Below are 13788 nucleotides of genomic sequence, written 5' to 3' on the forward strand. Positions count from 1 at the left end.
TGTGGCTCTCTGATCTCTGGGGGCAATTTCAGTTTGAACATTATACGCAAGAAAACAATAAACATAGCAATGATACCCAGTTTCATTTTAGTTGTGTTTGGCTCTCCCTTAATGGAGAATTGGGATTTCGTTTTTTAGTAATTGGCTTTTGCTGGTGAAACTAACACAAAATCCAGTTGTTCATTGTGTTTTTCCCCACATTATTTTCTCTCTTTCTCTCCTCTACTATCTACTGCCACATTCCCTGCCATCATCAGGTAACTAGAAACAACAGGAGCCAAAAGAGTAACTCCCTTCTTTGCCCTCCCCCAGTTCTTAATTTTTTTCTTCTTTTTTTCCTCCCCAATTAGGTGAATGGGACCCAGGTTAATGTGCCATTTATAACAGGATTGGCAACCAAAATTTACAGCAGTGAGGGCTTCTTGGTGATTGACACTAGCCCAGACATCCAAATTTATTATAATGGTTTCAATGTCATCAAGATCAGCATCAGTGAAAGGCTGCAAAACAAAGTATGTGGCCTCTGTGGCAACTTCAACGGGGACTTGACGGATGACTATGTGACCCTGAGGGGAAAGCCGGTGGTGAGCAGTGTGGTATTGGCCCAAAGCTGGAAAACCAATGGTATGCAGAAGAGGTGAGGGCAACCTGGAAGGATCCCACATCCAAACAATTACAGCCTGATCCTGTCTGTGAATAAGGGATGTTTTAGCCAAGATCATTCAGTACATTGGACAGTTCAATAATAAGACCTAGAAAAGGGGACCTTCCATTCAATCCAACATTAATATAGGACCTAGGTGTTCATGACACTGTGCAGTTAGGCAGCTCAGTGGGTAGAACCTGAGGACTGGTCCTGGAGTCAGGAAGTTCTGAATTCAAAGTCAGCCTCAGACACTTTAGTACTCTATGAATCTGGGTAAGTCCCTTAACTTCTGTCTGCCTCAGTTTCCTCATCTATAAAATGGAGATAATAATAGCACCTACCTCCCAAAGTTATCATGAGAGTCAAGTAAGATAATGGTTTTAAAGCATTAGTCCCTGGCACATAGTAAGCCTACATAAATGTTACCCACTATCATTATTTTTAGCTAGGCCCTGAAAACACAAAGAGAACAAATGAAACACCTTAACCTCAAGGAGCTACTTCCAAAGTGTATTTATTAGGCTCCCACTAAAAACTGATCCAGTTTGTTCTAGTTTTTTTGTTTGTTTGTTTGTTTCTTTTAATGAGGTAACGACAAAATAGAACATTGGATTTTTAAGTGAGAAAGATCTGGATTCAGATCCTGCCTCTGACATTTACTGTGACCTTCCCCAAAGCTTATTTTCTCTCTAAGCTTCAGCTTCTACATCTGGACATGGAAAATAGTGTTGCTTGTGATACTTTGCTTAAAGTTGTGAGCAGATAAGATCATGCATATAAACTGTTCTGAAAACCTAAAAGTGCTATAGAAATGTCAGTTATAACAAATATTGTTTTTGATGTCTGGATGGGCAAGGCAGAGGCTCCTGGAATTTGGTGGGCCCACGTGAGGGAGGAGCTGGCAGGCACCCAATAAAGGTTGGTTGAATTAAGTTGGTATCATTGTGTTCTGTAGCACCAGGCCAAAAAAGAGGGCATTTTCAGGTAGGGGGCAATTCTGGCTCTGGTTGAATAGAAAATGAGCATGATGTCTATTACTGCAGAGAAGCTTTTCAGTCCAGAAGCCCGCCAGACAGCTACAATCACAATCTTTTTTTGCATTTCAACAGCTAATCTTTCTTAATATTTATTTAGCCTTATGGCTGTATCTTGAGCCTCTAAATCATCTTTCCTTATCCTCTAATATGCCAATAATCAGTTTTGTACCCAAGTAGAATGGACATTGAATCTCTCTGGGCCTCCCATATCCCTAGAATGAACCAAATATGTAGAATAGACTTTCTCATGAATCACAAATCCATATGAGTTAAAGAAGGATCTTTGAGATCACCTAGTACGACTGCCTCAGTTTACCAATGAGTAATCTAAGGGTCAAAGAAGTTATGTGACTTGACCAGAGCCATACTAGTAGCCTAGCTATTGGAGAGACAGCAAGCTGTTGCGAAGAGTCCTGGGTTCTAGTTCCCTCTTTACTACTTATACCTATGTGACACTGGTTAAATGACTTAACTGCCCCTCTGCCCATTTCCCCATCTGTAAACTGAGGCAAATTAATATTTTTCCTACTTACCATTCAGGGTTACAGTGAATATCAAATGGAATGATGTGTATAAGACTACTTTGTGAATAGAAAAACACTATAGAAATGTAAGTGGTGGGGAGATGGAGCTGAAGTGGGCTTGGACTTGTTTTAGATGCTCTGATTCCATCAGTGGGAAGGTAGATGGCATGGTGCAGTGGACAGTATTCTGCATCTGGGATTAGAGGATCCAAGTTCAAGTCCACTTCTCCACTTACTTTCAAGTTAGTTGACACTAAATTTCACCTTCTTCAATTGTGTTCCTTCTAGCCAGAATCTATGATATTTGGTGTCTTCTAATAACAATATCTTATACATTGTATGTTCTTTTCCAACTCAAAATCTATGATACTTAGTGTCTCCTAATGACAATACCTTTCCTTAATATGACACTTATTTTTAACTGTCATTTCACCTTCATCTCAGAATATTCCAGTGAGAAGGGAAGGAATAAAAAGTATCACATCTTAATAATGGAAACAAACAAAACACAGGGAGGTTGTGATTTGAGCAAGAATACCCAGCTAGTTTGGGGGGAACATGACCCATCTGCACTAATTGCCTAACAGTGACAAACAGATCTCCTTTTTGTAGCCTTTGTCTTTCATTGTTTAAGACTCATTAATTAGAGGAATTTGAAGAAGCTTGGGGGAAAGGCTGGGCAAGTTCCTGCCTGTACTCCACCATCTTAGCTCTGCCTCTGGCCTTTGTCTTTCATCAAAAGGACTGAATTTAAATCAATGATTTCTCAGCATCCCTAGAATTTTCTTCTGTATCAATTAAACTGACAAGTCTCTTTGCCTCCCAGCTGTAATGAGCTCCAGTACTCCCAGTATGCATCCACCTGTGACAACGTGCATATCCAGAAGATGCAAGGTGATGGCTACTGCTTAAAACTCACGGACATGAAGGGTTTCTTCCAGCCCTGCTATGGGCTGCTGGACCCCCTTCCCTTCTATGAGTCGTGCTTCTTGGATGGCTGTTATAACCACAAGAAGTTCCAGCTGTGTGGCTCCCTGGCTGCCTATGGAGAAGCCTGCCGCTCTTTTGGCATCCTCAGCACTGAATGGATTGAGAAGGAGAATTGCTGTAAGAGTCCTTTTTATCTCTGTCTACCACGGCTTCCTGAGTTAAATGAATGGGCTTCAAGAATATATAGCATGACCTAGGGATGGACAGTGCCCTCCCTCTGGGGTAACCAACCTTGCTTATAGGGTTACTTGGCCATGAATGGCCACAGAAACTTGAGTGGAAAAGCATTAGTGAAATTTCACTCACCCATAGCTTGAGCCCAGAGAAAGTAATTGGAAAGCAACCTTTGAAAGGTAATGTTTTCCAGCTCCGAATAGACAATTTGGCAGCCGATAAAATTGAAAAGCCCAGGGTAACAATGTTGATGGATTTCAGCTGCAGACCTGAGTTGTGGATGCCCTCTCTATTGGGAAGAGCTTCTGGGCAGAGATCAGAAGGGAAAGTGGATATGGAATGTGACAGGCAGATCACTCAAAGGCAGATCACTCAAAGACATAGCTAGACATGTCCTGCCTGAGGAGCTGACAGGAGACATGAGTTTATAAGAGCCTGTTATGTTATATTTGGATTTAGGAAAGTAAATTAGGACACGTGGACACAGAGAAACACAAAACAGAGACGGATAGAGAGACAAAGACAGAAACGAGAGAGAGAGATGAATGTAGATACATAGAGTACTGTGTTATGTATAGTAATATATCAAAAATTACAAGAACGTATTGATTCTATGTGGGCATTTGGTCATATTTTCACTTTGTATAGGTCAAATATAAGGATGAGTGTATATATGAATATATATGTGTGTATGTTTGCATGTACATGCATGTAGAAAAACCTGACCATATATTATATATATAATATATATATATATATACATATTATATATATATACATGTATGTACTCAAGTGTAAATTTGACTCAGAACACCACAGAGACCATGTTTACAATGTGGCCCATGTGAGGAATAATAAATCTGAAAATTAGCAATTGGTTCACATGCAGGAAAAACTATGATTTGAGACTTAGAAAACAATGAAGTTAATGAAGAATGTGCTGTCATTGAGTTCAAAAACACTCTATAAATAAGTTAATAAACAAAGTTCTCTCTGTTGTTGGAATTTAGTGAAGCATTTAGTTTCTTAGCCTCAACTTTTGTGACTCTTGTTAAGTCAATAGAAGCAGCATTTAAAAATTTACCTTGTTTTATACTCAATTAACTTGTATTGTATGTTTGCATTTTTTAAAATAAATCTTGTTGCTTTTTAAATCCAAGTCAAGCTTCTCTCTGCACATGGGCAGGTAATGTCTGCCAACTGGCAAATGAACCAACTCATTTCTAAATAGGCTGTTTTTGTATGTGCGCTACTGAGTATATACTTTATATCTATTATGCCATTTGATTGGTCATTCTCACACTATATAAATCAGTCAACCCATATTTACTAAATGCCTGTTCTGTGCCCAGCATTTGCCAGTGTGCTGCCCTCATTGGACTTATGTATAAAAGACACATACACACATCTATAAAAAAGATCAAAGGAAAAGATTAAATGATTTGTCTGGGCCTAGACTGAATAAATTAAGTATATAATCATAAGTCCAGGTCCCTCTTATACACTAAGGTTCTCTAGTCTATCTTCTTAAAGAGATGATCCCTCTCCTATAAAAATGCTCTCCCAATTTCCAGGAAGAGACTCTCTGTGATAAAACAATGACATGTTAACTGGGTGCTTATTTGGCCAAAGACCTAGAGAAAAAGAGAGAAGTCACAACTTTCAGTGTTTGTTGCTTGTAAATCCATTTTTCATAAGAAATTTGCAATTATTCTTTGACTATCTCCCTACTAATATGTGTGTGGAAATTTAACCTATTGCCCCTTAAATCTGGTTTTAATGGTAAACTTTGTCTACTTCCTGGACCTCTTAGGGCCATTTTATTCCCTGTACCTCTTTGGTCCTGTGATCAATAGTGGAAATAGTATTCTGGACCCTTTCCTGACCAAACTCATTATCTTTTCTTCCCAAGAGAAAAAAAAATAGAGGAAAATGAGTTTGAGGGATGGGGTAAGGTTAAGAGAAGAATGGTTAGTATAGAACTATGACAGTGTAACGAATGTTATAGATGTCAACAGAGGCAAGGTTGACCCCCCCCCAAAAAAAAGGAGTTATCTATGGTGTCAGATACCACTAAAAAGTCATGAACTATAGGGTCAAATGAAGGAATTTTATTTATGCTAAACTGTAAATGTTTCTAATAGGTTTCATTTTTCTTGCTTTCTCATGGTTCTGGGGAGGAAGGAATGGGGGAGGTAGAAACATTGAACCTGAAAAATAAAGTAAAATTGAATTAAAAACAAAACAAAAAACAACCATAGGACTTAGAGGGGAAGTTGTTGAATTTGGCACTAAGAAGATCATTAGTGATTTTGGAGAAAATCGTTTTAGTAGAGCAGTTGAGATAGATGTCAGTCTCTAAGGAGTTGAAGAGAATATGTTGATTTCATTTGTAGACTACTACTACTCTTTCTAGAAGTTTGGTAATGGAAGTAATAAAGAAAAGATAGCAAATTGAGGGAGTAGCAACATCATGAAAAAGTTGTTTTTATTATAAGGGAGGATGAGATTTTCTTAGTTCTCTGTAATCAAGATCTTACAATTGGCACATGAGTGACTGGCAGCAGTTATAGGATCTGTGACTATGACAAAGGAAGTTTCCCCTCTGCAGTGCGTTTATATTGGGATTGTAGCCTTTTTATAAGCAGTCTCTAATCATCATATACTATCACATATTTGTAGATCATAGAATCACAGATTATCAGCACAAAATGTTAGTGCCAGCTGCTATATGTTGGGAAAGGATATTACCATGAGCCATTGTGGAAAGCCCTCTCTGGAGGTTTTTGAATATGTTCTTATCAACTGAGTGTGTAGCTCCATTTGGAAATAAAGAGCTAATTTAATTCAGGAAATGCTCCAAGGGGGTTGTAGGATAGTCCCTTGAAGTAATAATGTTTACAGTGTGATGATGTCTATGATTTGGATTCTTGCATAGATTGATGATTTACTGACAGCCACTGTCAAGTCAGTAGGCATTTATTAAGCACCTACCATGTACCAGCTACTATGCTAAGTTTTGGAGCTACAAAGAAAGGCAAAAGATATTCCCTGCTCTTGACAAGCTCACAGTCTAATAGTCTTATTAACAAAATAGTATCTTTGGTTTAATGAATTTGAATCTGAGTTTTTATTTATTTGGTTTCTTTTTTCTTTTCTTTCTTTTTTTGCTGAGGCAATCGAGGTTAAGTGACTTGCCCAGGGTCACACAGCTAGGAAGTGTTAAGTGTCTGAGGTCAAATTTGAACTCAGGTCCTCCTGACTTCAGGACTAGTGCTCTATCCACTGCGCCACCCAGCTGCCCTGGTTTCATTTGTTTTAATGGAAAGAATTTGAGGAGGAGGGCTATAAAGCTTGATAATTGTTCTCAAAATGTTTCCATCATCCCTGTGGTTCTAACTGTCCCTGAGGAGATCGATGATCCCACCATGATGGGAGTAACCAAGCAGTTGATATCCTCAATTGCTACTAGAGTCAGTTAGTTTGCTATTATTATCTTAGAACCTTCTCCTTTCCAAAAAGCACAGACACAGTAAATGCAAAGACCATCTTTTGGTGGTCAAAAGTAATTGTTATTGGGTGTGAAAATAAAGTTATGTGTGTTCTTGTTTGGTTTTCCCTTTTAGCAGGAGTGGTTGAAGATCCCTGTGTGGGGGCTGACTGTCCCAATCGTAGCTGTGAACTGGATAATGGTGGAGAACTGTGTGGTTGCATTGAACCTCCACCATATGGAAACAGTGAGTGATTAATTCAATCTCATTCTATCCAGAGAAGCACAACATGAAAAAAATAATAATAATAACAATGTGAGGAAACAAATCTTCAAGAAGCAGGATAGTTTAGGGGACAGAGGGCTGGACCTGGAGTCAGGAAGTCTTGGATTCAAATCCCTACTTTGATACTTCATGCTTTGTTTTCAGAGATGTCACCCTCTCTGAACCTCACTTTTACTCATCTGCAGCATGTGGATTAAAAATAACAATAATACCTACAGCACTTACCTCAGGGAATTATTATGAAGGTCAAATGAGATTTGCAAAACTTAAAGTACTATAGACATGCCAGTTACTATAGATAAGATTCTTTAGTTAAAAGCCAAATTACTGAGGCATTGCTGCCGTTTAGGAAGAGCATGGAGGGTGTCAAACCACTTTAGAAGAGGTTCACATTCATCTCCACATATCTAAATCCTTCTATTGGGTAAATTATAACTGTTTAGATAAATCCATGAATGCAGAAAATGAACTAATTCCATCGAGGGCTATTTTTTCTTTCTTTTTTCTTAAATAACAAGACAGACTTTTATTTAAAACCACACCCCTGAATCAAAGCATCCTCCTCAGAGAATAATACTGTAAATACTGTACACCGTTGAAAACAGAGTCACAGAATTGGATGAAATCTCAAAGGCTCTCTAATCCAGTAGGACTGTTTTCAACATGAGAGAAATCAGAATCGATCTACGATTTTGCTTCACAGGGAAGTAAAGATGTTTCCAACCTAACAGACAAAAAGAAGCTAGTAATCAGGAGTTTCCAGTGCATTCATTAGATCTGTTTGAGCTTAGAGATTTTTATCTCCCATTCTGAGCTTTGCAGCCCTGAAGACCCAACAGAAATTTCTGAAATCAAAAACAAATATCTGAGGCTATATAGCTATGTCCATACTTATATCTCCCTTAAGGGAGAAAAGAAATGATTTTCTGCCTGAACTCTCACAGGCAATCATAGACTTGTGGTAGGCTCTCTTTACTTCTATTTTCCATTGCTTCCCAATACCACAAACTTTTCTTCAGGGTTTTCCCTGCAGAAAATACCCTATTGTGGTATAAAGCTAGATACAATGATCTGCAAGCTGACCTTTGTTTTCTGATTGAACTAAAAAACAATGTGCCAAATTTAATAACCTTAAAGGATGAAAGCTTAATTAACTCAAAAGCACCATGGGAAGGGATAATAGAGGCAGTTCAGGAGCTAGGTCTTTGTTGACAGAAGCCTCTCTTTTTCTACGATGCCCATTAATACAGGTTTGTGTACTGGGATAAAATGTTATTTGATACTACGAGGTATCTGTATCAACAACTCAGAAAACAAGTGAAATTTTTCACACACACACACACACACACACACACGGTAATCCAAAGTTTGTTTTTTGGGTTTGTCTGTTTTAATTTGAGGGGTTAAGTGGTGGGACAGGGTATGGGGGGATTCTGCCAAACAGGCTGTTCTCAACCTGGAAGTTTGAAGGAGCTCCTGTTACCACTGCCAACAAAGCAACTAGTTGGTGTTGGGAAGTCACTGTAAGCAGGTGTGTGATACACAGTACCCACAAGGGAAACCTACCCTAAGGAAGATTTTTTTTATCAGAAAGAGACAAATAGGAAAATGGCCAGTTTTTCATTTCTTAAAAGCATTGACATTTGTTCCCTCAAGACATAGGTGCTTGTGCAGTTTAACATTTATTTTCAAATAAATTAGAGAGTGCATTTAGACCAAAGAATGCTGGAGATGCATGAGACTTTGAATGGACACCTTCAGCCTCTGAAACGTCCGAGTTCCCAGCTGTCCCCTTTACCTTTCTCTCCTCATCACCCTCTGTCCCCACATAGCAGAACTCATTCCCAGTGACTTTTCCTTCAAAAACTCTTGTCTCCCACAGACTCACATGATATCATTGATGCTGAGGTCACTTGCAAGGCTGCTCAGATGGAGGTTTCCATCTCTAAATGCAAACTCTTTCAGCTTGGCTTTGAGAGAGAGGGGGTAAGGATCAATGATCGGCATTGCTCTGGCATCGAGGGGGAAGATTTCATCTCTTTTCAGATCAACAACACAAAAGGGAACTGTGGCAACATTGTGCAGGTGAGAAGATGGGACAGGAAGAATAGCATGTGGGGATAGGGAAAGTCCTGGTGATGGTGGGAGCCAGGGTGCTTCCAAAGCTAACTTGAGTTCTGGCTACTCCTGCAAAATGTCCTTAGAAAACATCAAGGCAGGAAACAAAGACACAAGGAATGAAAAGCAGGAAAGGAAACAGTCATTTCAGTGTTAAGGAGTTTGTAGGCACTGAAATGGCACAGAAATTGACTCATGTTTCTTTTCTTGATTTGTTTTGTCTGCCTTGCATTCTCTGTGGACCCGTTTTTCTGTCTCTCGGTTTCAGCCTTTTCTCCAACTTGCCTAAAGGCAGCTTTAAACTTGGGCTTTGGGGGCTGAGCATTTCTCAAATGTCCTGGCCTAGTTCCAGCTCAGCTCTGTTACAGTTTCTGGATTCCCATTGCTCCTTCAAACAGACACAGAATTCATCTTCCCTTTTTGTCCCAAACCAGGTTGCCATTAAAAAGGGTTCTGCTGATTAAGGATAGCCAACTGGTAGCTCCCCAGGCTTTAATGGCCTACTTTATGGATTGGTACAACTCATGTTGAACACCTTTGGGTCTCTTCTGCTCCTTAGCAGGGAAGAGAGGAGGGGAAACTCCAAGTAGTTTCAGCTGGTGCTTAATAACAGCTCTGATGGAAAATTTGATAGAAGGTGAACATTTTGGCTGAGATTCTTTCTTGATTTTAATTACCCCTGTTTCCTCTTCTTGGGAGCATGTCCCAGTTGAGAATTAATCACAGTTGCTATTTAGTGACAGATGAAAGGACTTCCCTACCTGTCCAAGGTTAGGAGAATGAAGGGTGGTCTCCAAATCTATTGTGATATTTTTTCCAGGAAACACTTGGCATCATTCTGAGACTTGCTCCAGACTGATTTATAAAGGCCTCTGAGTTACAGATGGAATGAAGCCATTCTGCCACTTTCAGGGCTACAGACCTGAATAACTAACTCTAGGGATTAATGATTCTTTGACCTTCTTCTGCTCCACAGTCAAATGGTACCCATATCATGTATAAAAACACAGTCTGGATTGAGAGTGCCAATAACACCGGCAACATCATCACCAGAGATCGCACAATCAATGTGGAATTCTCTTGTGCTTATGAACTGGACATCAAGATCTCCTTGGATTCTGTTGTCAGACCAATGCTGAGGTAAAGGCTTTTGGGGCCCATGCTCCTTCCATCAGGAAGAAACTATTTCAGTGCTCTCTTTAAGTCTATGAGATCAAAAACATCCTCATTGCAAGTTCCCTAGACATTCACTGTCCCATTGCTTCCTTTGTTTTCACCTTGAAAAATGGTTAAAAACTAGAAAAAAAATAGCATTTCTGGTGTCTTCCTTTCTCATGAATCGCTTACCTTATAGTGTGATTAACCTGACCGTCCCAACCCAAGAAGGCAGCTTCACCACCAAGATGGCACTGTACAAGAATGCCTCCTACAAGCATCCCTACCGGCAGGGAGAGGTGGTGCTGACCACTCGAGACGTGCTGTACGTGGGAGTCTTCGTGGTCGGGGCAGACTCCACACACCTGATCCTGACACTGAACAAATGTTATGCAACCCCGTCCCGGGACAGCAATGATAAACTCAGATACTTCATCATTGAAGGAGGGTGCGTAGCCTTCTTGGGATTCAGGGGGGCTCTTTGAGTCCTCACTGTGTTATTTATCAAGGTCATTTCCTAAGTGAGCAAAATAGAGATCCTCAGCTGGCTAACAGAACAATAGTACTAGTTATAGCAGTAGCAGTAATAGTTGGAGTAGGAGTAGTAATAGTAGTGGTGGTGGTGATAATAGAGAACAATTAGAATTTATTTAGCTCTTCAAGGTTTACAAAGTATTTGATAAATATTATTGCACCTTATCTCACAACGAAATAGGTATTATTGTAACCCCATTTTACAAATGAGGAAACTACCACTAACAAAAGATGAGAACCATCTCTAGATAGTCTAGAAGATAACTGACTAAAAAACTAGAAAGAACACTAGAAAAAAAGACATATATAAAAGTGGAAGCAATTTAAGATTAACCATCTTGGAAAGGACTGATCTGGGCAAGCAGAAATTAATTACATCAAGGTGGGATGCAGGCTAGATCACAGGGAAAATTCTTCATAGCAGACTGACACCCACTGGCATGGGTAACTGAACAAGATATAGGAACTTTTTTCTAGAGATCTTTCAGAAGGGTAGAGAGATATTATTTTTTCCTAGGTTAGAAAGATGTATCCATCTTTCCTGGATACATGAGAGTGGCTTCTGATTCATTTCTCTTTTACAGCCCCAGATTTTTGTGACTTTCAAGGTAGTTGTGCTTCTTCCTCTCGGGTCAGCTAAAAATGCATTTCTCAGTCCCTTCTTCTTTTCCTTTCTCAAAATATAAGGGCTACAAATGCATCTCGTGTTTATGCATGAACCTAGATGACATTATCTCTGTGCTTTTTTTTTTTTTGAAGGAAATTGTGGTATTTTGCATTTTGTACTAAAGTTGAATTTTTTTAAAAAAAGTTCTTCTGCATCTTATTTCAGGGCTTGAATAAAGTTCTCCAGGTTACATCGCTTTATGGGATTTATTGCAGAAAATGAGGGGACTAATTCACATACTTATATATTTATTTTGATTTCTTCAGCATGGGTATTCCTTCTACCTATTCTGAGCATTTATACGCAAGTCTTGCAATAACAGAAATGATCACTGACCTACCAGCTGAATTCACTTCTTTATCCTCTCCATACGTAGCTGGGGCAGGCTTCAAATGATGGAGATAGTGCCATGAGGCTTATGCTCAAAATCTTTCCAGCCAGGGTAGAGACCTAGGTTTGTCCTCTGAAGGCGAGAGGCTTTGGAGTAGGATTTTCATGTGAGTTCCTATGCAAACATCAATTCATCGGCCCTGAGGCACAAGTTAGCTGTGGTCAGGTCACACTTGACAAGCACAAAGTGAAGTGGTAGCAGCCTGGGACTCACCCCATTAATTCAAGTCTGCAGCTCTCTAACACCCCAGTTAGACTTCAAAATCTGTAATAGGATATAACTTCCACAGAGGCACTTCCTTGAGGGCTCAAAAGTCAGCGGACAAGTGGTTCCTCTTCCTTCCTTTGTATCTGGAGCTAACTAGTGCCAAGATAAATGATCGTGGCTGGAATGTGTGGGTGTCTCTGTGCCAGGTAGAAAACAATGTCCCTGGGCGGCTCTCTTTGCTTACTCTGAGGCAGATATACACAGAGCCTTTGTGTGCAGAAAATAAGATGATGGGGAAATCTCCCCATGTCCACTTTCAGATCACCCCCTCTAAATAGGGGGCTTACTTCTCCTGTTCTTGCTAGGAACCAACAACCATCACCTTCTCTTCTAAGGCCCGGCAAACGTTGCCTCCTCACTCCTTGGGATCCTCCTCTGCCCACAGCTGCTATTCCAGGCGCTCTTCTGCTATTCTGGGTGCTGAGTTAATTAAAAGCAAATGCTTTCATTCAGTTTAGCAAGTAATTATTAAGTACTGAAGCCTTAGGGTCAGGAAGATCTTAATTCAAAACCTTCCTCAGACACATTCCAGACCCTCTTAATTCCAGTGTCTTCTCTCTGTTAATCATCTCCCATTTATCCTGCATATAGCTTTTTTTGCATTAGATTATGATCTCCTTGAGGGAGGGGGTCTGTCTTTTGTCTGCCTGGTGTGTAGTTGGTACTTAATAAATGTATGTTTGTTGATTGTGTGACCTGGTCAAATCACTTAACTTTCCTAAGTATCAATTTCTTCATCTGTAATATGGAAATAATAGCACCTTTTAGGGTTGCTGTGAGGATCAAATGAGATAACACATATATAACTCTTTTGACCTTAAAGTATTATATAAATACTAGGTATCATCATTTTTTTTATCATTATCATATACAAGTTATTCTGCTAGGCAACTGGAATAGAAAGACAAATGAAAAAGCAATCCCCTCCCTCTAGGAGTTTATATTCTCCTGGGAGGAGAAAGCATAAGCACAGGTCTAAGAGAATTTGGGAAGAGAATAGAGCATTGACCAATGGGAGAATGGGGATTCAGTGGGGAAGCTTATGGGAAGGTAAAGTCCAAATGAATGTCAGGGAAAGAAAAAGTCAGGCTTCCAGTGGTTAGTTTCCTTATGTTTTCTAGGTTGTTTTTTGTTTTTTTTTTTTACTTTTCTTTCATTGTGATGAATTTAACAACCATTCACAAAATGAATATTTCAATACAGAAAGAATAAGAAAGTTATATACATTTTAAGTATGCATTACATTTAACAAGGTAGTAACGAAAATTGTCCCATTTGTATACTGTTCTCAACTTTCTTTTTTCTCCTATATATTAAAAAAATTAATTGACAATTCTTTCCTTTTCTTTCTTTTGGAATTCTATTGCTAACACCCTCCCCCACACAAGTAATAGCCCTCCCTGGTATAAGTCAGTATAGCAAATGTATTTTCACATGGCCATTTTCCTAAAAGGCAAGTTTGATTTTTCCTAATATGGTTAGAATACTAATCTGGGAATTAGAGAACCC

The 13788-nt window shown here is 39.4% G+C and overlaps 1 protein-coding gene across 1 annotated transcript in view; it reads left to right on the forward strand.

Annotated features, from left to right (window-relative positions):
• Positions 1–13788, forward strand: part of TECTA (tectorin alpha) — a 77102-nt gene that overhangs the window by 58242 nt on the left and 5072 nt on the right. The window contains exons 14-19 of the mRNA XM_031960170.1: positions 351–637; positions 3034–3314; positions 6998–7108; positions 9030–9232; positions 10242–10405; positions 10620–10868. Coding sequence (XP_031816030.1) covers positions 351–637; positions 3034–3314; positions 6998–7108; positions 9030–9232; positions 10242–10405; positions 10620–10868 — 1295 coding nt within the window. The remainder of the gene's footprint in view (positions 1–350; positions 638–3033; positions 3315–6997; positions 7109–9029; positions 9233–10241; positions 10406–10619; positions 10869–13788) is intronic.

The sequence above is a fragment of the Sarcophilus harrisii genome, chromosome 3 (genome assembly GCF_902635505.1).
Source record: "Sarcophilus harrisii chromosome 3, mSarHar1.11, whole genome shotgun sequence".
Lineage (NCBI taxonomy): Eukaryota > Metazoa > Chordata > Mammalia > Dasyuromorphia > Dasyuridae > Sarcophilus > Sarcophilus harrisii.